The sequence below is a fragment of the Ictidomys tridecemlineatus genome, chromosome 5, assembly GCF_052094955.1.
Source record: "Ictidomys tridecemlineatus isolate mIctTri1 chromosome 5, mIctTri1.hap1, whole genome shotgun sequence".
Taxonomy (NCBI): Eukaryota; Metazoa; Chordata; class Mammalia; order Rodentia; family Sciuridae; genus Ictidomys; species Ictidomys tridecemlineatus.
The window spans coordinates 18705330-18729211 of record NC_135481.1 but is presented as its reverse complement, the minus strand read 5'-3'; the positions used below and the strand labels follow the sequence as shown (position 1 = coordinate 18729211).

General features: G+C 34.7%; 1 protein-coding gene across 11 annotated transcripts in view; it reads right to left on the bottom strand.

The window, feature by feature from the left end:
* The window catches only part of Csnk1g1 (casein kinase 1 gamma 1), a 153885-nt gene that overhangs the window by 76019 nt on the left and 53984 nt on the right, over window positions 1-23882 (bottom strand). For 10 of the 11 annotated variants that reach the window (XM_078048904.1, XM_040274161.2, XM_078048901.1 and 7 more), the window contains one exon: window positions 1644-1684. The exons of the other annotated variant lie outside the window; for it this stretch is intronic. In XM_078048904.1, coding sequence (XP_077905030.1) covers window positions 1644-1684 — 41 coding nt within the window. The remainder of the gene's footprint in view (window positions 1-1643; window positions 1685-23882) is intronic. 11 annotated transcript variants of the gene reach the window in all.

The following is a 23882-nucleotide window of genomic DNA, read 5'->3' as shown; positions in this document are numbered from 1 at the left end:
TTCCTTTGTATTATTTATTTATTTATTTTTGATTGTGGGGATTGAAATCAGGGCCTCACACAGGCTAAGCACGCACTCTACCACTGAGCTATACTCAACACCTATTTTTAGCTTTAATTATTTTGCATGCAAAACAGAATAAAATAGTAATGAAAGGGAAGTGAAATGTAATGGTCAATTATGTCAATAACATGCTATATAAGTTCATCTATATTGATCGAGTAGTATGATCCTAGTAGAAATCCAGATAGAAAGAACTAATCCTAACAAAAAGCCTCAAAAGAAGTCTTGATAAATAAAGGGATAATAACAAATATAAAAAGAAATAAAACAAAATTTTAAAGTGTTTCACGGACTTCCTCCTGTCAGTAGTCTCAAATAATCAAAGATTATTCCCAAGATTATTCTGAATAAAACTGAAAAGGCAAATGAGATGTACTAGGGAACACTTACAGAACAATTCTTGTAAATAAAAAACCATGATTAAATCTTTTAATATTCAATTGGAGAGGATATCTGACCTGCTTGCTACATGCACCACCACTCTTTCTGCTCACATCTCCCCAAAAAGAATTCTGAATACCAAACAAAATGCAAAATACTGGGTCCCCCATAAATTGGCCTAATCTAAGCTCTGCTCCCTGTCCATCCCTTTGTAGAGAACAATCTCCTGTCATAAAACAATCCTGATTCCTCCAAAAACTGACAGGCTGAATCAAAGAAGAGACCACACACAGTAGGTATGAATGTAATAACTGCAATTCATTAGAAAAGAACAGCATTAAATTATTACAAGATAGTTCCTCCAACCTTTAAATCTCTGACTTGCAACTAATAAAGCCCAAATGTACAGGTAAAACAGGGAAACTTCCTAGTAGTTTTACTAGGAGGATAAACATTTACATAGTTCCATAGAAACTAGTCATACAAATTATTCCATATGACGAAAAATGCTTTGGAGTCAATCCTGTTTCCAATTTGGCCTCAAGGTATATTGTTTATGCTTGACAGCTTTTTAAAAAGACATTATTAGATGGTCGGATTTGGTTTTCTTATACTAAGTCTATTAATGAACACCTCACACTAAAAAAATGAATCGGTCCTGCTCAAGAAAAAAAAAGCAAAATTTCAAATGACTTTATCATTTTAAGACACCACTGTGAAATGTACAGAGTCCACAGAATTACTAGCTCTTCAGCTTTTTTTTTTTTTTTCTTTCTTTCTGTACTGGGTATTAAACCCAGGAGCACACTATTACTAAGCTACATCTCCAGCTATTTCTAAGTTTGACACGGGGTCTACCTAAGTAGTTGAGGATGCCCTCAAACTTCTAATTCTCGGGCCTCAGCCTTCTGAGGAGCTAGGATGACAAGAATGTGTCACCATGCCTAGTTCTTCCAGCAATTTTTTTCAACTAATTTTGATTCATCATTGCTAGCACCACAGTTAGCAGCATCTAACATATAGTGTTATATAGTATACAGTGATTCATCACTGTAACACTATAATTGAAGAAAGATGACTATGTGGGATCATATGGAAGCAAAAAAACCCAGGTCTAGTATTTTAATGAATGCTTACAACTATTTCCTGTAAAAAGATATTAGCAGTGATAGTACAATGACTACAAACATTCTACTCACCAGTTTGATTGCTACATATTCATTGGTGTAGAGATTTTTACCTAAGGGAAAAGCAGAATGTATATGTTTAGTGACATTTCTTCTGGGAAATGCAAAGCAAAAATCTTAGCTCACAGGGTCATGAGAAAAGTCACATTCTCAATGCTGTTCACATACATGAAACATGATTTATAACTGAAACACTAAACAGATATAATGAGATCCAGCAAGAATAGAACAAGATCAGCTTAAGAATCTGAAATTTTAAACTGTACACATGAGTTATTTTTAAGAAAAAGAGAAAAACAACTAACCTCCCCCTCTTCTCTCCCTCTCCCTCCTCATCCATCTCTCTCATTTCCCAACTATTCCCATGAGGCAAATCAAGAAGAAATGCCAGAATTTCAAAGACAAAAATTTAAACACTTGGCACAATAAACCAAACCCTCATTCTTTTTTAAAAAATATTTTTATTAGTCATTGTTGGACCTTTGTTTGGATCTTTATGTGGTGCTGAGAATCGAACCCAGGGCCTCATACATGCTAGGCAAGCACTCTACCACTGGGCCACAAGCCACAGCCACAGCCCCCAAACCCTCATTCTTTAAACTGACTAGCAAAAAGGAATTTTTTATTTATTTTTTCTCCTGGCATTTAATGGCAACTTTACATACGATAAAGAATAGTGTAAAATAAAATCAATTTTCCCAACCCCTCCTCCTTTGGGAACTCATCTATTTTCTGTAAGAAGATGGTTTTCAAAGCTGTTCTGACTGTTCACCAGAACTCTAGCTTTATATCTTTAACTATATACATGAAACATATCTTCACCCAACAACACTTAAATATCTTGAAGTTCTTCCTGAAATAACAATTTTTCCTTTCAACTTCACTACTTTCAAAAGAACAATCAATATTCTCCTAGACATCTATACTAAGAACTTGAAGTAATGATGGGATAAAAGAAACAACTGTAGCTTAGCCCATATTACAAGCTGAATACTTCTCACAACCCCCAACTGCCCTTATCCTTGAAGCCTTAACTTTCATTCTTCCCAAGTACTTAGTACATACCATAAAGTTAAGCAATTGCATTGACTTCCTATTGCTTCACATATATATGCATATATGTGTATGTATATATATATATACACACACACACACACACATTATTATGTGTGTTTTCATATATCATTTATGAAATATATATGTATTTTTTAACTGGTCCTGAGGATTGAACCCAGGGTCACTTTATCAGTAAATTACATCCAGCCTATTTTATTTTTTGAGATAGGTCCTCACTTAGTTGCTGAGGCTGGCCTAAACTTTGTGATCCTCCTTTCTCAGCCTCACAAGTTGCTGGGATTACAGGTATGCACCACTGTGCTTGACCTACTTCTTATATTTTTACCCTACCTTATCCAGCTACAGTAAACATCTTGAGGGTAGGGATTTTATGTAATAATTGTCTCAATATTCTATAGTGCTTAAGACCATGTTCTGTACATCACATTCAAAACCTCGATTAAGTAATTTGTATGCATAATATGACTATGTTTTAAATAATATACACAATAATTGTTACTTTTGATAAGCATAGTAGAATAGATATGCACAGAAAAGGATATAGAAAGATGTACATTAAGGTATTAAACTGATTTGTTCTGCAGCATTTTTATGACAAAGAAAACCACAACACTTCATTTTGGGAACAAAAAGCTGCTTGTAATACTCATTCGCATTTACCAATCTCTAGACAACAGAAACCCCTTTATAATATATCATTATACTTTTAATGCTGCTATCAGGTTGCTGAGTACCTCTATGTGCTGAAGAATACACAAACTTAGGAATAATTCTGCCTGCAAATAACATAACAAAGGGGACCCACAAATTTCTAAACACCTAAAAACCAATGTAAGATGAACAACTTCATTTTTAAAGGAGGCACAAATGGAAAACAGGCATTTTCCCTCTCTGTACACTAATTACAGGAAGCTTCCAAGAGTTATTTTGTATTTCTGATTCATGTTCCCATCAAACACAATTTTAAAAATATATTTTATGAAATTGTGAAAATCACAGTAATAACTAAGATAGGAAGATAAAAGGCAGTAAAAGTCAAATGTTAGGCAGATTAAAAGTTCAATTTAGCCCAGGATTTCTTCCATACCACATATGACACTGCACAAAGATTTTTCAGGCAAGTTCTTCCTGGCTCTGTATAACTACTATTACTGTGACTTAAAATCAATTTTACCACAGAGCTAAATCATAATAACTTAACATTGCTAAAAGGAAAAAGGTCGGGTTTTACAAGTTTAAATTCTAAACATGTTCAGCCATCTTTATGAATTGCTGACATTCTCCCCTCCCTAGCCTAGTTTCAACAATAAGAATTACTAGAGAATAGAGTTGTATGGGCACAAAATTGACCCCTTACTCATTCAGAGTACAGCATCCCTGTAAGTGTTAAAAATTCTTAATATTTGAAGTATATATGCTTTAAATTGATTTTCAATTCAACACACACAACATTTAAGGTGAACTGATGGGAGGAATAAACCTAGATTCTAATCTGTGAGCAGGAAGAAGAGGCAATTACTAATTATAGAGGTTTGGAGAGCCAAAGAAGTCTCAGGAAGGAAATTCTTTCCTTTCTCCACCCTCCCCCACAACTACTTCAAGAATGAGTAGGATTTTAACAGTTGAAGAATGAGAAATGGTATCTCAAGGAGAGAAAAGTGCACATACAAAAATGAGAATGGAGATGGTATCTGCTGAGAGTGGTGGATGGTCTGGGGTGATGGACCAAAAGTTGCATAAGGATGAGGAAGGGGGAAAGGGGCAAAATGGTGGTCAGAGCAGAGGAGAATGGAAAAATAAGGCTGAGGTCACACTTGGGAGAGCCCTCAATGCTATTTTAAAGTTTAAAATGAAAGGTTTTAGGGGGGTAGGGTGGTGACATACTCAGATCTATGATTGTTCATAACAAATTATGAGGTAGTATTTAAAAATTAACTAGAAAAATAAGTGACAAGAGGAAGGGCAAGCATATGACTGATCTAATACCCAAGATATGCTGACACCAGGCATCTAAGATGAGCAACACTCAGTTCTCACCCTTCAGAGATAGACTATACTCTAGTTATTCACACAGAGACTTATACAATGGTGGCTCAAAATTTTTTCAAATAAATCAAATAATAAGTATCAAAACAGAAATATGAAAAAGTCAACAGAAGAACTTGGATAAGGGAGGATAACACATGTAGGTGTAGGCAGCACTTCAAGTGATCCCTGAAGGATGAACAAACAAGAGAGAATAAAAGGCATTTTCTATTAAAAAAAAAAAAAACCAATTTGAACCATGATATGGAGACACAATAGAACATGCAGAACTTCATATACAGTGAGACGATCCATATAATCAGAGTACACACTTGTGGGAAGAAATGGTGAACAGGAAAGACCACTAGGGACCAGCTGTGAATAACACGGAAGGCCGCTGCTGCTTTCTTTCCTCCTTACTGTGTCTTGAACCCAGGGACACCCTGTGCTACATCCCAGGCCCATTTATTTATCTGTTTATTTATTTGTACTGGGGATTGAACCCACCAGGGGTATTTAACCACTGAACCACATTCCAGGACCTTTTTATTTTTTATTTTGAGACAGGATCATGCTCAGTTGCTAAGGGCCTTGCTGAGTTGCTGAGAATGGCCTCAAACTTTTGATCCTCCTGCTGGGACTACAGAGGTCTGCCACCAGGCCTGGCCTCAGCCCTTTCTAAAAATTTTTTATTTTGAGACAGGGACTCTCCAGTTGCCCTGGTCTTGAACTTGCAATCCTCTTGCCTCAGTCTCCTGAGTTGCTAGGATGACAGGTGTGTGCAAATATGCCTGGCAAGTATAAGCTTCTTACTGTGAGGTATGCACAAACGAGTACATGGAGGTATTCCAGGGCATTTGTGTAATAACTATAGACAAATAAGATACATTATTCTTAAATCCTTATTTTTACTTGTACACTTGGGGACATCAAAACAAACATTATAAAAATTATACACAGATTTCTTTTGAAGAAAAAATAATACCAGAGTTTGTTCCGTATAAAGTCTCTGGGGTAACTGCCATTCCATGTGTCACTGTTTTCTTATTTCCTCTGTTCAGCAGGGCAGTCACTTTTTCACAGTGCATTTAATTTTCAACTATGCTTTCGGTTTTTAGCCCCTTCTGTACCAAATTTTTCTGAAGTTCCTAGTATCTCCAATTCCTGAGCCTATTTGGTATATTTAATAGTACACAGCTTTCTGTGAGATGCTAAATCAGTTACCACTTACCTACCAGCTTTCCAGCTTCCAAAATTTTGTTAACATTTCTTAGGCTGTTTTTATGTTGTTCTTTTCCCATTTTTTGGTTCCTTGTGATTTAATGCTTTTTATTTTTTTTATTTTTTGTACTAGGGATTGAATCCAGGGGGTGCTTTACCACTGAGCTACATCACCAGTCCTTCTTTTTATTTTGAGACAAAGTCTCCCTAAAATGCTGAGGCTGGTCTTGAATTTGTAATCCTCTTGCCTGAGCTTCCTAAAGTCAGTGGGATTACATGCATGCACTACAATGCCTGACTATGCTTTTTTTTTTTAAAATCCCTTTTCTAAATACATTTTTCAAAGTTTTACAAGACCAAGCCAGTACTCAGTTCCATACACTTTCACATGTATTATAACTAGTTACATGAACATTTTTATTTCCCCTAGGCAGTGCATTTCCTGAGGAAAAGAATGTTTATCTCATCTTTTTATCCCTAGCAACAAACATAATATGACTATACTAAGTAACAGACATTTACTAAAATAAACAAAATTGACCTGATATAAAAAAGAGCAATAAAAAAGAAGGGTAGGTTAAAATCAGATTTGAGATAATCCTAAACCCAAATACACAAGTTTTGACATCATTCTTCAGCTTACTGTGAAATCACCAAATCTTGGGTCAAGAGAAAAAGTAAATGATGAGAATTATATTTTAAATTATTAAGCTGGCCCCACTGCATAAAATAAAAGAGAAGGGAATAATTAGAAAGATGATGAATAGAACATTTTTATAGCAGAACATTTAATAAATAACAGAGTGGTTCTAAGGAGTACATGATATAGAATCCAGGGAAGTATTTTGTAAATTGCAAAGTACTAGATAAACCTAATTTTTATTACTTCTACTGTTATTCCAGGTATGAGGTAATAATTTCAGGGAAGAGACTATATTAAACAGGAATTATATGCAAGACATTTTGAAAAAGAAACTCACAACCTTCAGATTATATATAAATGTGAGGGGTAAGGAAAATAGAAGGGCCAAAAATGATGTTCTTAATTTAAAAGCCAGAAGAATAAGCAATGATCATTCTACTCTACCATGATATTTTCCTACAAGTTCTCACTAAACTGAAAAGTGATAGAAAAATTAAGAAATACCTCCTAGCTTCAATTTTCCTATCTATATAAAAGAAAGTAATACATTTTTTTTTTACAGTTCTAGGGCTCAAATCCACATACTAGGCAAACACTCTGCCACTGAGCTATACCTCTAACCCAAAAGAAGACAAAATGTAAGGAGGCAACCCACGTAACACCAAACATGGAGGCTCATAAATCACAAAATCATAGGTTACATGTGTTTGCTTACTTTCTCTGAAGATCACTAAGAACTGAATACACATCATCCTCTTATTATCCTAAATTCCTGAGAAGTACTAGAGGTGACTCAAGAAGAATTCTCAGCTAAGCATTGTTCAAGTGAATTATTCTATCGGGGGACAAATGCATCATTACAACTGAACAAGTTAAGTCAGGCCAAGTGGAGCACAACAGTAATCCCAGCTACTGGGGAGGTTGAGTCAGCAACTCAACCAGATCCCGTCTTAAAATAAAAACTAAAAAGGGATGAGGTTGTGGGATGTAGCTCAGTGATACAGTGCCCCTGGGTTCCATCCCCAGTACAAAAAAAAAAAACAACAACAACAAAAAAAAACAAGTAACCACAATTATTCAAATTGCTATATTCCATGATATACAGTACTCAGAAGTTTTGCTCTGGAAGAATTTAATTATAAAGATGGAAGGTTAAAATTCTACCTATTTAAAATGAGTAACTGCTTCAGCTTAAAAAAAATCAAAATGTATCAATAACTGTGAGAAAGGCAAGCAGTTTAATGGACAAGAAAATAACATCGATGAGCTGGCATAATCCCAAGTACTCAAAGCTTTTAGAATCTGTTGCACAAAATCCACAATACTTCCCAAGCTCACTTCCTGCTGTGGGTTCTTTTATTGTTAATGGAAAAGAAACTACATTACATAGTAGTTTGGGAGCTTTAAATATAAACTCAGTCCTTTTGAAGGAGCAGCCTTGGATGTGATAATGCCCATAAAACCATCTCAATGAAGACTTCCTGTTTCAGTAAGTCACCTACAGAACAACATTTACCGTAAGCTTCATCAGACACAGCATTATTTCAAAGAACCAGCAGATCTCAGTTCTCAGAGCCACACTGATAAAGGAACATACAGCCTTGGGTTCCCAGTTTAGTTAGATCTCCAGCTGTCAAATTTTCTTGCCCTAAAGTGAAAGTAGTACATGTATAAATTACTACTCAGAACTTGGGTAGGGGGAATCTAGCCAAATGAACTGTGGCAATTAGCAGTTAAAACGAAAACCACATCTACATACCTCAGATTAGTTACTAGGTCTACTTAGGGCAAAGAGGATAGGTTGGCCCATTGCCTCTTCCACCCTGGGAGCATCTCTTTAAGGGTACAGTACAATTAAGGATAAGAAAATAACACAAAGGCTATGAGCAGTGGTGTAAGCTTGTAATCTCAGTGACTTAGGAAGCTGAGGCAGGAGGCCTACAAGCTTGAGACCAGTCTCAGCAACTTAGCAAGACCCTGTCTCAAAATAAAAAATAAAAGAAATAAAAAGGATTAAGGGTGTTAGCTCAGTGACAAAATGCCCCTGGGTTCAATCTCCACTATCCACCCTCATCCAAAAATAACACATGGCATTACAATATTTAAAAAAAAAAAAGGGGGGGTAAAAGAAAAAAGTAAACCAGAGGAGTTTTTCATTTTAACTTTTTAAAATATTTTTTTAAATTGTAGATGGACACAATACCTTTATTTTATTCATTTATTTTTTAATGTGGTGCTAAGAATCAAACCCAAAGCCTCACACATGCTAGACAAGCACACCAACCATTGAGCTACAACCCAAGGCCTATTTTTACAATCTTAATAATATTAATATAATATACAGAAATACTATACAGAAACATTTCCCAAATAACAGCAAGGAAAATATTCCTTCCTTTGGCAAGATATTAAGGAATTACCTATCAACTAGTTTACCATAGCACTAGTGACAGCACAGAGCATATTTACTATTAACAAATTAGATAATGCTAAAATATTTTTAAACTGCAGATTATTTTCTATTAAAGGGATATGAGGTAAATATGTATACTTGAATATTTATTTTAAAGAACATTTCAACCAACATATTCTTTGAAGAAAAAAAAAGCACAATAAAGATGTATGAGAGTCTATCACACTTAAAGGAAAGGATTATTTCAGGAAATTTTTGTATACACACATGTTGTTGTATACTGGATCACAATATAATATTTATTCTTTAGTGTGACTCATGGTCAAAATTAAATGCCATCAATAAAAAACAGAAGAGCAGTTTCAATTATTTAGAGGTAAAAAGATTAGGACAGTGATATACTATCTTCTGTGACTTTCTTAAAGTATTACACATGATATTCTGATCAATTTGTTAACAAAAAAAAAAAAAGGGCTGTTTCTAAGTGCTGAAAATCTGGAGTGAGGCTGGGTGAAATGAGTAAAGAGAGGCAGGTGCCAAAGAAAACAAAGGAGGTGGGTGTCATCTATGAATAGGGTTAAAGGAGGAGAATTTTTTTTTTTTAGTTGTATTTGGACACAATAGTTTTATTTATTTATTTTTATGTAGTGCTGAGGATTGAACCCAGGGCCAGGCGTCGCTCTACCCCTGAGCCACAATCCCAGCCCACTGTGGACCACTTTTTAAAGGCAAATTATTTACAAAGCAACTGTGTAACCATTTTACATTATAGCAATGGGGGAAAAAACTCAATGACCCCAGAAGGCATGACACTCTACAGCAGAAAAATACAAAATGTTTATATTTCTTAAAACTTTTATTGTTCAAAATTTCAAAGATATATGATCCATTCCCACACATTAACTCAACCACATTTAACGAACCAATTATTTTCAAACAAATTCCAGGTGTTACATCACAGTATAACAGATTCAGAAATGGATTCTATGAAGGAGCACCACCTTAAAGAAAAAAAAAAAATCACCATCTCTATTCAAGAATTCCTTTGTTAGAATAGCTTAAAAATTTGCAGGCTGTGGGTAAAGCACTTGCCTAGCATGTTTATGGCCCTTAGTTTGATCCTCTGCACCACCAAAATAATCAATCAAACAAAGACCACATGGGAAAAAAAACAAAAGGCAAATCTGTTTTTTTAGTTATTGTAAGAAATTGAAAGTCAGGTGGTCCATTTTTAAAATAAGGTATTTAGCTTTAAATGTAAAAATACTGGGGATATAAAAAGAAAATCGGGCTAGGGTTGTGGCTCAGAGGTAGAGCAGTTGCTAGCATGCGTGAGGCACTAGGTTCCATCCTCAGCATCACATAAAAATAAAGATATTGTGTCCACCTATAACTAAAAAAGAAAACAGCCAAAGGGAAAACAGAACAAATGGGTGATTACTAGCACTTAACAGCTGAATGTGACAGATTCCTTGATGAACAGCTTACTCGACAAACAGGAGGTGAGGAGAAAGGAACAGCCTGACCAAAGTTAAACTACATATGTGCACTCACCCCAAGAAGGCTTTCCCATCACAAGAGAACAAACAGAGGTGGGGACAACTAAAGGTACATTTAAAAAAAAAATAACCCCATAGGAGAAAGTTCAGGAAGACTGAATACCCTCTATTGTACTTAACCAAAGAGGAACTGGAGGAGGGACCCTGCACACTAGGAAATAAAATACTGATTGTAATTGCTCTGGCTGATCCTGCTCCCCCAGACACCAGATCTTGCAAGACTTTCATTAAAAGTCTCCCTTTTTCTGTACTTTTTGTCTCAGTTGGGTTTGAATAGGTGAGCATATTTCCCACAATCATTTAAGTGATTATTTACACAGAAAAGAGACATAAGAATGCAAAATGATTATTTATAATGTATAAGTAAGGATTAACCATAAATCATATAGCTTTATCTCTAGATTATTTGAAAATAATTTCTCAAATGTGATACCACTTAAAATTTTTCCACTATAATTCTAAATGTGGCTTCACAGGAGAAAAATCATTTCAGCCCAAACAAAGTGATTATACTACTTCTTAAAAAGCCCAATGTAATAATGTATGGAGTTACATAATTACATTAGGAAGTTTATATATCTTTTTTCTTTTTGGTGATGCTAGAGATCAAATCCAAGTCTTTGCACATGATAGGCAAATGGTCTACATTGAGTTGTGTCCCAAGTCCTGGCATATCAATTTTAATTTAAGTACAAATCCTAACAGATATGTCCTTTTTTTCCTAACAGATTTTGAAATATAATTCATAACACACAACACAATACATTTAAAGTGTACCATTCAATGAATTTTAGTATATTCATAGAATTGTACAGTCATAATTACTACTAATTTTAGAACATTTCCATCACTTCAAAAAGAAACCCATACTCTTTGGTTATTATCTACCCACCAGTCGTTCTCTCTCTCTCTCCTCCTTAGGCTATAATAGCCCTAAGTGACCTGTATCTACAGACCTGCCCACTCTGGACATTTCATAGAAATGGAATTACATAATATATGATCTTTTTTGAATGTCTTCTTTCACTTAACATATTGTTTTCAAGGTTCATTGATGTTGTAAAAGCATGTTCTTCATTCTTTTTTATAACTAAATAAAAAAGAATATTTTATTTCTATTCCAATAACTTGGTTATGGTTTGTGTTCCCTCAAAAGTTCATAAGCTGGAGGTTTGGTCTCCAGGGTGGCACTACTGGGACGTTGTGGAACCTTTACAGGGTGAACCCTCGTGGGAGGTCCTCAGGTCACTATGGGCATGTTCCTGGAAGGCAGTTCTCAGGAGACTCTTTGAGTTCTCACTAGAGAGTTATTATAGAAGGGGCAAGCCTGAAACCTCCTATTCTCTCTCCGCTTTTGTATCATGAGGTAATATAGCCATGGGATGGCTCTTGCCAAGTCTGTGCTATGCTATTTGGACTTTCAGCCTCTAAAACTAAGCTAAATAAAGCACTTTTTCTTTATATGTTGCCTATGTCAAGTATATTATTATAATAGGTATTCAGGTAAGAATTGCCAAACTGTTTTTTAAAGTGGCTTTAGCATTGGACACTGCCAACAGCAGTATGATGATAAGTCTGATTTCCATCCATCCTCCCCAGCAAACTCTTATTTCCTGATTCTATATGAAGTGGTAATTGTGGTTTTGATTTGTATTTCCTCAATGAATAATAATGTTGAATATCCTTTCATATGCTTATTGACTACCTTTTCCTTGTCTAAAAAGGATGTCTATTGTCTAGAGAAATGTCTATCAGATCCTTTGCCCATGTATTTAACTGGGTTGTCTTTTTGTTGACTTATAAGAAGAGTTCTTTATATATTCTAAAAAGTACCTTACTAGACATGATTTGAGGTATGAGTTTTTGTTTCACTTTTATTATTTTATCTTGAGACATGGTCTTGCTAAGTTGCTGCAGGTCTTGCTAAATTGCTGAAGCTGGCCTCAAACTTTTGATTTTCCTGCCTGCCTCAGTCTTTTGAGTTGCTGATTAGAGGAATGTACCACTGTGCTCCAGCCTTGTTTGATTACTTTGAATTTTTTATGTTTTTGAATTTTTTATATTTTTAAATGTAAAAAAAAAAAAAAAAACCCAGAACATTCATGGGGTGGCTAATCATTGAAATTCTTAAGACTAGCTAGATGTTGCAATAGCTGCCCCTCTTGGGTTTAAGTTGTTGTTTCTTCACCTAATCCATTCCTAAATCTGTGGTATGCAACTTTTAGGTACCTCATTTGACCAGTCAAGGTGATAATTTTGTCTTTTAGTCTTGGCATTCCAGTTATACTTTCTCTCATGCTTGGCAGGCAGCAATATTTGCCACATATCAACTTCTGAAGATAGTAGGCCTTAGAGCCACAATAGTAGCACAATGTGTGTGCCTTACCACGATGCTTTCCAAAGGATAACATTCCCTATCTTGTCTTGCGTCTGCTGCTAAGACTAAAAAGAACTGATGGTTCTTTGTTTTTAAATTTTATTAGTACATTATAGTTCTACATAATATTGGAGTTCATTTTGACATACAAACATAGAATATAATTTGCTCCAATTCAGTCCCCCAAACTCACTCCTTCCTCCTCTTCTCCCTCCCTCCCCTTGTTCCCTTTCCTCTATTCTACTGATCTTTTTCTTTTTAAAAAAATTGATTTTATTATTTTTTTAAATACACAACAACAGTGGAATGCATTACTGGTCTTTTCATATTTTTTCTAATTGGTGCATTATAAATATACATAAAAATGCAATTCACTTTCTTGCTCAGGATTGATTGCTTTGGCTACTCTGAGTCTTTTATTCTTCCAAATGAATTTGGAACTGTTTTTTCTAGTTCTATGAAGAATATCATTGGTATTTTTATGGGGATTGCACTGAATTGATATAATGCTTTTGGAAGTATGGCTTTTTTTTCTTTTTTTTGGAACAGGAGATTGAACCCAGGGGTGCTTAACAACAAAGCCACATCCCCAGCCCTTTCTTTTCTTTCTTTTTTTTTTTTTTAGAGAGAGAGAGAGAGAGAGAGAGAGAGAGAGAGAGAGAGAGAGAGAGAGAGAGAGAGAGAATTTTTTGAATATTTATTTTTTAGTTTTCAGCAGACACAACATCTTTGTTTGTATGTGGTGCTGAGGATCGAACCCCGGCCGCACGCATGCCAGGTGAGCGCACTACCGCTTGAGCCACATCCCCAGCTCCCCCAGCCCTTTCTTGTATTTTATTTAGAGACATGGTCTCACTGAGTAGTTAGGGCCTCCTTAAGTTGCTGAGGCTGGCTTTGAACTCGTGATCCTCCTACCTCAGCTTCCCAAGTTGCTGGAATAACAGTCATGTGCCACCACTGCATCCCGCTGACCACTTTGATACTATTGTCCCTATCCAAGGACATGGGAGGTCTTTCCATCTTCCAAGGTTTTCTTCAATTTCTCTCTACAGTATTCTATAGTATTCATTATAGAAGTCTTTTACCTCCTTGGTTAGATTTATTCTCAAGTTGTTTTTTTTTTTTTAGGTTATTTTGAATGGGATAGTTTTCCTAATTTAAGTATGTTGATACTGTATCCTGCTGCATGACTAAATTTGTTTATTACCTCTAGAATTCTTCTGGTAGAATGTTCCGTGTCTTCTAAATACAGGATCATGTTATCATCAAACAGATAATTTGCCTTCATTTTTCTGTTTGTATCTCTCTAATTTCTTTCTCTTGCCTGATTGCTCTGACTAGAGTTCCAAGGACTGTGTTGAATAGGGATGGTGAGAGTAGAAATCCTTATCATATTTCTGTTTATAGAGGAAATGCCCTCAGTTTTTCTCCATTGAGTATGATGGCGGCTTTGGGTTTGTCGTATACAGTCTTCATAATGTTGAGGTAAGTTCCTTCTATTCATAGTTTCTCTTGTGTTCTAAAAATAAAGGGGTGGGCTGGGGTTGTGGCTCAGTGGCAGAGCGCTTGCCTTGCACATGTGAGGCCCTGGGTTTGATCCTCAGCACGACATTAAAAAAAAAAAAAATGAAGACAAAGATATTGTATCCATGAATAACTAAAAAAACCCATTTAAAAATGAAGGGGTGCTAGATTTTGTCAAGTGCTGTTTCTGCATCTATTGAAATAATCATGTGATTCTTCTCCTTAACTCTATTTATGTGAATTATGTGTATTGATCTGTTTGTTGAACCAACCTTCCATCCCTGTGATGAAAACCACTTGATCTGATGCACTATCTTTTAAAAGTGTTTTTGAATGCAGTTTGTCAATGTTTTATTAAGGATTTTTGCATCTATGTTCATCAGGGATATTGGTCTGAAATTTTCTTTCTTTGATGTGTCTGCTTTTGGTATCAGGGTAATAATGGCTTCAAAGAATCAATTTGAAGTGTTCCCTTCTTTTCTATTTCATGGAATAATTTGAGGAGGATTGACACTGGTTCTTCTATAAAGGTCTGGTAGAATTCAGCTGAGAATCCATCTGATCCTAAGTTTTTCATCATTGGAAAACTTTAATAGTTGTTTCAATTTCATTGCTTGACATTGGTCTAAGTTTTCTACATCCTCATGGTTCAATTTAGGTAGGTTTTATTTCTCCAGGAATTGTCACTATCTTCAAGATATACTAGCTTATTCTTTTTTTTTTTTTTTTTTGGTGGTGTTGGGGATTGAACCCAGGGCCTTGTACATGCAAGGCAAGCACTCTACCAACTGAGCTATATCCCTAACCCATATCACCTTCTTTTTTTTTTTTTTAATTTCTAATTTTGTTGATCTGAGTCGTTTCTTTCTTTTGGTTAGTTTGGCTAGGGATTTATTAATCTGAATCTTTTCAAGGAACTGACTCTGTTTTGTTGATTCTTTGTATTTTTTATTCTCAATTTCATTAATTTCAGCTATGATCTTAATTATTTCCTGTCTTGTACTAATTTTGCTATCAGTCCCCATCCCCAGGATCTGGAGATAGAACATTAAATTATTTGGTATCTTTTTTTTTAAACACAGAACACAGTGCTGTACATATTACTTAGGATTGTCTTCCTACTGTCCCAGAGATTTTTTTTTAATACTTTATTTTTTAGTTGTAGTTGAACACAATGCCTTTATTTTATTTATTGTTTTATGTGGTGCTGAGGATCAAACCCAGGGCCTTCTTTACACATGCTAGGCAAATGCTCTACCGCTGAGCCACAACCCCAGCCCTCCCAGAGATTTTTGATATGCTGTATCTCTATTTCTTTCTAAGAAAGTTTTTTATTTCTCTGATTTCTTCTAAAATTCATTCCTCGTCCAAAAGTGTTTTCTTCAATTTCCAGGTTTAGAATGGTTTCTGTTTTTATATTGTCAATGAATATTGATTTCATTTCATTATGACCTTATAGAATGCAAGGAATTATCTCTATATTTTTTAGCATGTTAAGGTTTGCTTTGTGCCCTAAAATATTACTATTTTAGAGAAAATTCCATGTGCTTCTAAGAAGAAAGTGAATTACAGTGTTAATAAATGAAATAATCTATAGATTTCTGTTAGGTTTTTTTTTTCTTAAAGTTCAGAAGAGCCTTTACTTACTTTATGACTACATGAGTTACATAATGGTGAGAGAAGTGTGGTGAAATCACCCAGTATTGCTGTATCGTGGTCTATTTTACTTATGTACATGGAAGCACCGTTGTTTGGAATATAAATATTTACAAGCATTATATCTTGTTGGATGATTCCCTGAACCAGTATGAAGTGACCTGTGTCTCCTCATTAATTTTGGCTTTGCTTTCAGTTTCAATTTTCATGGTATACCTTTTTCCATTCTTTCATCTTCAGTCTGTGGGTGTCTTTGTCTGAAAGGTGAATCTCTTGTAAAAAACATATGGTTGAGTAGTGTGTTTTAATCCAATCTGTCAATCTATATCTTTTTTTTGGGGGGTGGGTATTGCTGGGGATTGAACTCAGGGCCTTGTGTATGAGAGGCAAGTACTCTACCAACTGAGTTACATCCCAAGCCCCTTCAATCTATATCTATTGATTAAAGAGTTTAGACCATTTACAGTCAGTGTTATTATGGAGAGGTGATTTTTATTTCCTGCCATTTTGATTTCATTTCTAATGCTTAATGATTATGAATTCTTTTAGTTTCTGCTTCTCATGAGAGGTTTTTATTTCATCTTAAATTCTGAAGGATGTTTTGCCATAATCTTGGTTGACACCTATTTTCTTTTAGAGCTTGGTATATATCATTTTAAGTCCTGGCTTTTAGGCTCTGGATTGAAAACAATCAGTTGAAATCCACACTGGATTACCTCAAAATATGACCTGCTATTTTTCTTTTGCAGCTTTTATAACTCTATCTTTATTCTGTACATTAGGCATTTTCATTATAATGTGTCTTGGAGAGGATCTTTATTGATCTTGCCTATTTGGGGTTCTATATGCTTCTTGTATTTGAATTCCTATCTCATTCCTAAGATCAGGAATTTTTTGTTATTATTTTATTGACAAGATTTTGTGTTCCTTTAGTGTGTACTTTGGAGCCTTTTTCTACCCTAGTGAATCTTAAATTTGATCCCTACTGTTATCTCACATTTCTTGAAAATTCTGGTTGTGGTCCCTTAACATCTTTATTATCAACTTCAAGTTTATATACTTTGTCTTCAAAATATGAGAATCTATATTTAAAGTGGCCTAACCTAATGGTGATGCTTTCCCATGTTATTTTAGCTCATTAAATATTTTAATGATAGTTCTTAACACAAAATTGCTTAATTTTAATAAACTGACTATATATATATATATATATATATATATATTTGTTCTACTATTTGGGCTTTTTATGTTGTATCTAAGAATCCACTGCCATGGATTGGATGTAAGAGCAGTATGCTTATGCTTCCTTCTAAAAGTTTTACAGTTCTAGTGCTTACATTTAGTCTCTTTATTTTGCATTAATTTTTGTATATGGTATGAGGTAAGGGTTCAACTTTAATCTTTTGAATATAGTTATTCAGTTATCTCAGTACCATTCATTGAAAAAATTATGCTTTCCTACTGAATGAACTGGCCTAGAGCAAATGACCAGATTCATAGCTGGATTCTCAAATCTATTCCAATGATCTGTGTATCTATTTTATTTTAGTACCGCACTTCCTGGATCACTGCTGTTTTATAGTAAGTTTAAAAATAAAAACTGAGTCATCCAACTTTATTCCTTTTTTGTTTAGTTATGAATGGGCCTTTATTTTATTAATTTACACGTGGCACTGAGAATCAAACCCAGTGCCCCAAACATGCCAACTAAGCGCTCTACCACTAAGCCTAAACCTCAGCCCCAACTTTATTTTTTTCTCTTTTTTTTTTTTTTTGAGAGAGAGAGAGAGAGAGAGAGAGAGAGAGAGAGAGAGAGAGAGAGAGAGAGAGAGAGAGAATTTTTAATATTTATTTTCTAGTTCTCGGCAGACACAACATCTTTGTTGGTATGCGGTGCTGAGGATCGAACCCGGGCCGCACGCATGCCAGGCAAGCGCGCTACCGCTTGAGCCACATCCCTAGCCCCCCAACTTTATTCTTTTTCAGACTTTTTTTTTTTTTTGGAGCGGGGGTTCTTCTAGGACCCTTGTACTTCTATATGAATTTTGGGATCAGTTTATTAATTTCTAAAAAGAAGCCAGTTGGTATTCTGATAAGGACTATGTTCAATTTTTACATCATTTTGGGGAGTACTGCCATTTTAAGGATAGTAACCTTGAGATCCATGATCATGGGATGACTAACCATGTATACTTAGGTCTTCTTTAATTTCTTAAATGTTTTTACAGCTTTCAGAGCATAAAATTTACACTCATTTTGTTAAATTTATTCCCTATTTTATTCTTTTTGATACTATTATAAATGTAACTCAATTTCATTTTTAGATTACACATATATCCTTTTGTATATACTGCAGAAGCACAAAGTAATATGTGCTTTGATTAAGTAGTGTTATCTTTTAAATGTCAACTGGAACTATTGTATACAAGTGAATTTTCCATAAGTGAACTGCCTCATTTATAATTAAAAAGGAATATCCTTTACAATGAAAATGTTTCCAAAGTTCCAGGTTTCAGAAAGAAAATAATGACTGATTCTTTTTCTTGATAAATCTGGTCAGTATGAATAATTATATTACACCACTTGAGTAATGTTCTAAGGGGCTAATCAGGTAAATAAGGCTATTCCGCCCAGACTGTTGTCCTTTGTATAAATTTGTCCTCTCTCCTGTTATCAGTCTGTCAGTGATCACTTTGATATATTTATGCCCTTTTCCTTCGATTTTTCTTGTCTACAGAAGACTAAGAAAAATGAATAAGCTTATTAGAAATGTGTATAAAGTATAGAACATAGAAGCTTTAAATAACAGACTAAAAGTCTAAAGAACAACTTGGGAGAACACAGATCTTAACAATCTATTTTGGCTGCTAGGAGATTTTATATTTTTAGTGTTGCTTTGGTTTGTTTCCTAGTCTTCAGCTTTGTTCCAGAGAACCGGGAGCTTGTTAACACAAATGTTGCTATATTTAGTTTTACTATAACACTGCTAAAAATGTCAGCAAATGTAATTTATAATTCTAATTTATGTTACTACTAACTTATGCTCTACATAAATTTTCATGAAAAGTTCTACATTTAGCCTTGACTACATTTAAACGTGAATATCTTACAGTAAAATAAAGGTAGAAAAGTATATTTGTCACAGATATGTAAATTTCCTGCCCAATATATATTTTCTGCCTCAAATTAATTTATCCAATAAGCCCCAGAAGAAGGTATACTTCTGATAATAATCAATCTTTATGAAATGTTTATTGTACTATTTATTTAGCACACATAAAGCTAGATGTAACTGGAAATCCAGGTTTATGGTTAATACCTCTAGTAACCCATTTCAAGAAATAGAATGTGGTAGGGCTGGGGATGTAGTTCAACAGCAGAGTACTTGCCTAATGTGTGCAAGGCTCTGGGTTCAACTCTCAATACTAGGGGGAAAATTTGTAAAAATTAAATTTCTAATTTGCAAAAATGGGTCTGGAGACTGAGGTTAAGAGTATTGCAAGCGTGTGGGCAGCCTGGGCAACAAAATGAGACCCTATCTCAAAATAAAAATTAAAAAGGAATAAGATTGTAACTCAATGGTAAAGCATCCCTGGGTAAAATCCCCAGTGCAATGAATGAATGAACTGATAGATATGTAAATAAACAAAAGTATAAGAATGAAACAGGAATTTATAAATAAAAAAGCAAAACCCAAAAAGTATCTCCAATTTTGTTTATATGAAAGTATACATACATATACATACATACACAAAAAAGACTTTGCTCCAAGTTTTTGTGATGATGTCTACCCTCCCCCAACCAAAATGCCCATATCAACAAAAATAAAACACCAAAACTTTATGAATTAGAATTATGCTAAATCTACTGTCGAGATGCTTAAATCTAAGTAATCTACTCACATTTAGGTTAATTCATGTTTATTATAAAATAAAGTATAACGAGTATAAAAAGTAGCATCACAACTTCAAAAAGAGCCTCATTCTGCTAGATATTAACATGTTAACTTCTAGTTTCACAATACAATAGCACAAACTACCTAGAAGAGCCCTTTAATCAAAGAAACACTTTTAGAATCACTTAAATCACAAGGCAGTACTGTCTCAGTTTTTTGCCATCCCAACAAACTGGAGGAGCTCTCATTATTATTCTTTAGCTATGAGTAAGTATCACTGGATAAAACTGGTAGCTTCATGTTTTTAAAAAATACATAAAATTTGCATTTTGAGGGTAAAGAGAGTAAAATTAACTCTAATTAATTTATCTTTTTTTGGGGGGATTACAAAGATAAATGTAAACCCTTCCCGTTTTTTTTCATGACATATAGAATAATGTCCAAATCTACTTGATGGCCAACACAGCTGGTCAAGAACAGGTTTTGCTCACATCTATAGGCTATTTTTCCAACACCAATTCTTCACACTGACTACTACTATATATGTATTAGCAATATGCTCACCAAGTAGCACTGACATTTTTTACATTTTCTTGTGTTTCATACTTCCATGTTTTGTATGGTACTGATTCTTCCTCTCAGAAGGTTCTTTCCTTCGTCCTCAACTTCTATCCTTAGTGTTTAATACCAGCCTTAAAGATTCAACTCAAGTGTATTTGTGCAGATTTTCCGGAATTTGTAAATTCCAATTGAGAAATATTACTCTCTTCTTCTAAGCCACCTTGTGTACATGAAAGAAATTATCTTTCTTAGTAGACTACACAAGAGTTATACATGTACTTTTCCAAATAGTGAACTCTATGAGAGCAGAGACCATATCTTATATACAATCTTTATATCCTCAGGGTCTAGATAAATGCCAAAACACAGATGTTCAATATAAACTGTTAAATGAGTAAATGGAAATCTACAAGTGGTCCTTTATCTGAAAACAGTACAGTGTTTATAATATCTTCCACTTTGATTTTATTCTAAGTTTCAGAATTTGTATTTTGCAATAATTAATTTACTAATTTTTTTCTCCTCACTTTCTGGAAAATCCCTAAAGATTAAAGTTGGGGTGGTGTACCACAAAAACTAAATAGTGTTACTTAAAGATAAAGTCATTAATGATCATTTTATACTTTATCTTTTCCTGGTAATAGGTAATGAATTAAATGTCAATGATTATCACCTTTGTAATGAGACATTTATTCTAATGTCCTTTTTAGACTTCAGCAGGTCGTATTTCAGTTGCACACTTAATCAGTAAATGGGGTAAGACTACATGGTATAACAGAAATGAGTATGGGATGCACCAGATCTGAGTTCTAGTTCCAATTCTGTGGTGAGGTGGTTGTTTTCCATTAACCAAGTCATTTAATTTCTAATTTATCTCATCATCAGCACAATGATCGTTGGACTGGGCAATTTTTATGGTTTTGGAGTTTTGGGGGGACTCGGGGGCTGGGGTTTAAATTTAGGGGCACTTAACCACTGAGCCATATCCCTAACCCTTTTTTATATTTTATTTAGAGACCGGGTCTCACTGAGTTGCTTAGGGCCTTGCTAATTTGCTGAGACTAGCTTTGAACTTGTGATCCTCCTACCTCAGCCTCCTACTCCACTGGGATTACAGGTGTGTGCCACTGTGCCTGGCTACTAAGGGTTTTTAATAGGTCTAAAACTTAAGTTACTTTGGTTGATCTGTTCTTTATATATCTATTAACTCAGTCAAAGATACCACAACCTTTTGGAAGGCCAGGACCATTCTTGTCTCTCATTAAATTCATAGTCATCTTTTTCATGTTAACTGTTGCTAATCAAGTTATCAGATCCAAAAGTGAACAGTACAGAATTGAACTCTAGTTTGTGAACCACCAGACTTTCTTTCAACTCATTGCTAATTTAAGATAATGCTGAATCTTGATTCTGTTAAGCAGAGTATTCGCTGCCACACCCAAAGTATTGTATTGTGAACAGGTTCCAGATATGAAAGATAGAAAAGGAGAGGTCAATTCTTTGGGCCTCCATTTTCTTGATGGTAAGCAAAAATATTCTCTAACCCTACTTCACAAAGATATTATCAAGATTATTAAAGTTATATGCAAGGCTTTCTAGTCTATGTGTAACAAAACTGCAAATATACACATATCCTTTGACTCAAAGTATCCTACTAGGATTTAGCCTAAGAATATCAGGGATGCTCAATACACTCTTTATTAGAATATTATTAAAAAGGAAATAATTTACATGTATAGAGATAAGCTAAAACAATTATTGAATATATGGACATCAAAAATGAATTATCCACATTTAAGTTGCAATGATAATATGTTCAGTGTGTATGAAGTGATAAAAGCAGGTTTATAGCACAATTTGACTATACTTCTAAAATATGTGCTGATATACATTTTTAAATTCTGGAAAATTAAATCATAAGTGAATTTAACTCTTTTTGGCAATAGGCACTTTTTTTTTTTTTAGTTGTTAATGGACCTTTATTTTTATTTATTTATACATGGTGCTGAGAATCGAACCCAATTCCTTACACTTGCTAGGCAAGTACTCCACCACTGAGCCACAATCCCAGGACCAGCATGTTATTCTTTTAAAAATGTGCTTTAAAGGAACCTTTTTGGCTTTTGTTTACTTCTTTTTTCTGATTACAAAAGATACGTGCTCGGTTTTTAAAAGGCAGGTAATTCTGTGTGTTCTTTTTCCTGTTAAATAAATAAAATATCTCAGAGAAATATCTAAACAAAAATAAAAGACAACAAAGGCAATAATCATCCCTCTTGTGGTCAACCTCCCTGTTTTTCAAACACTTCCTCTTCCAGCATCCCTTCTTCTCCTAGTCATAAAGGTTCTACAAAGTATAACCTCAGTATCCATGATCCTGAGTAAATGAACACTCACCTACCTGGTGATGGTGTCTTAATCTTTTATCAAGCCTAAACTTTCTCAGATACACATTTCTGCACATGTGTCACACATTCTTAAAAGTCAGCATATTCACAAACTCTATCTTCCCTTCACTTCCCCACCACCAATTTCAGATGCATATTTCCTAACTCCATTAAAGCCTTCTTCGTTCATATGGTCTCCTGAGGCAAATTTGATTCTGTCCACTCAAATAACTAGTGAACAAATTCTCTCTTTCATGACATTTCTAATTTACCTCTTCCTTCGTCCATCTCATTGCAATTTTTTTTTTAAAGAGAAAGTGAGAGAGGAGAGAGAGAGGGAGAAAGAGAGAGAATTTTTTTTTAATATTTATTTTTTAGTTCTCGGCGGACACAACATCTTTGTTGGTATGTGGTGCTGAGGATCGAACCGGGTCGCACGCATGCAAGGCGAGCGCGCTACTGCTTGAGCCACATCCCCAGCCCTCATTGCAATTTTCAAAGCTAACTAAGGCCCTGCTATTTCTGACTTGGACTACTCAGCCAAACATTTCTTGAGCACCCATTATATTTCAAGCACGGTAGGATAGTTGAGGATATAAGATTAATAAAGCAAAGTGTTGCCTCTCAACCATATCTTAGAGTGGGGAAACATAAGAAAATACAATGCACTAAGTACCAAAATTAGAACAAAATCAATAAAACATCAACTCCTTTCCTATATGATCTAATTATACAACTACCTGAATTAACTTTCTAGAATACAAACTAGATCATGTCACTCCTCTGTTGTAAAATCCTTGATGATTCTCCCCAGTTGCCTATAGGAGAAAGTCCAGATGCTTTAATACCAGGTAAACACTTCACAATCTGGTCCCAATTTACCTAACAGTTCATCTATTACTTTTCTTTCACT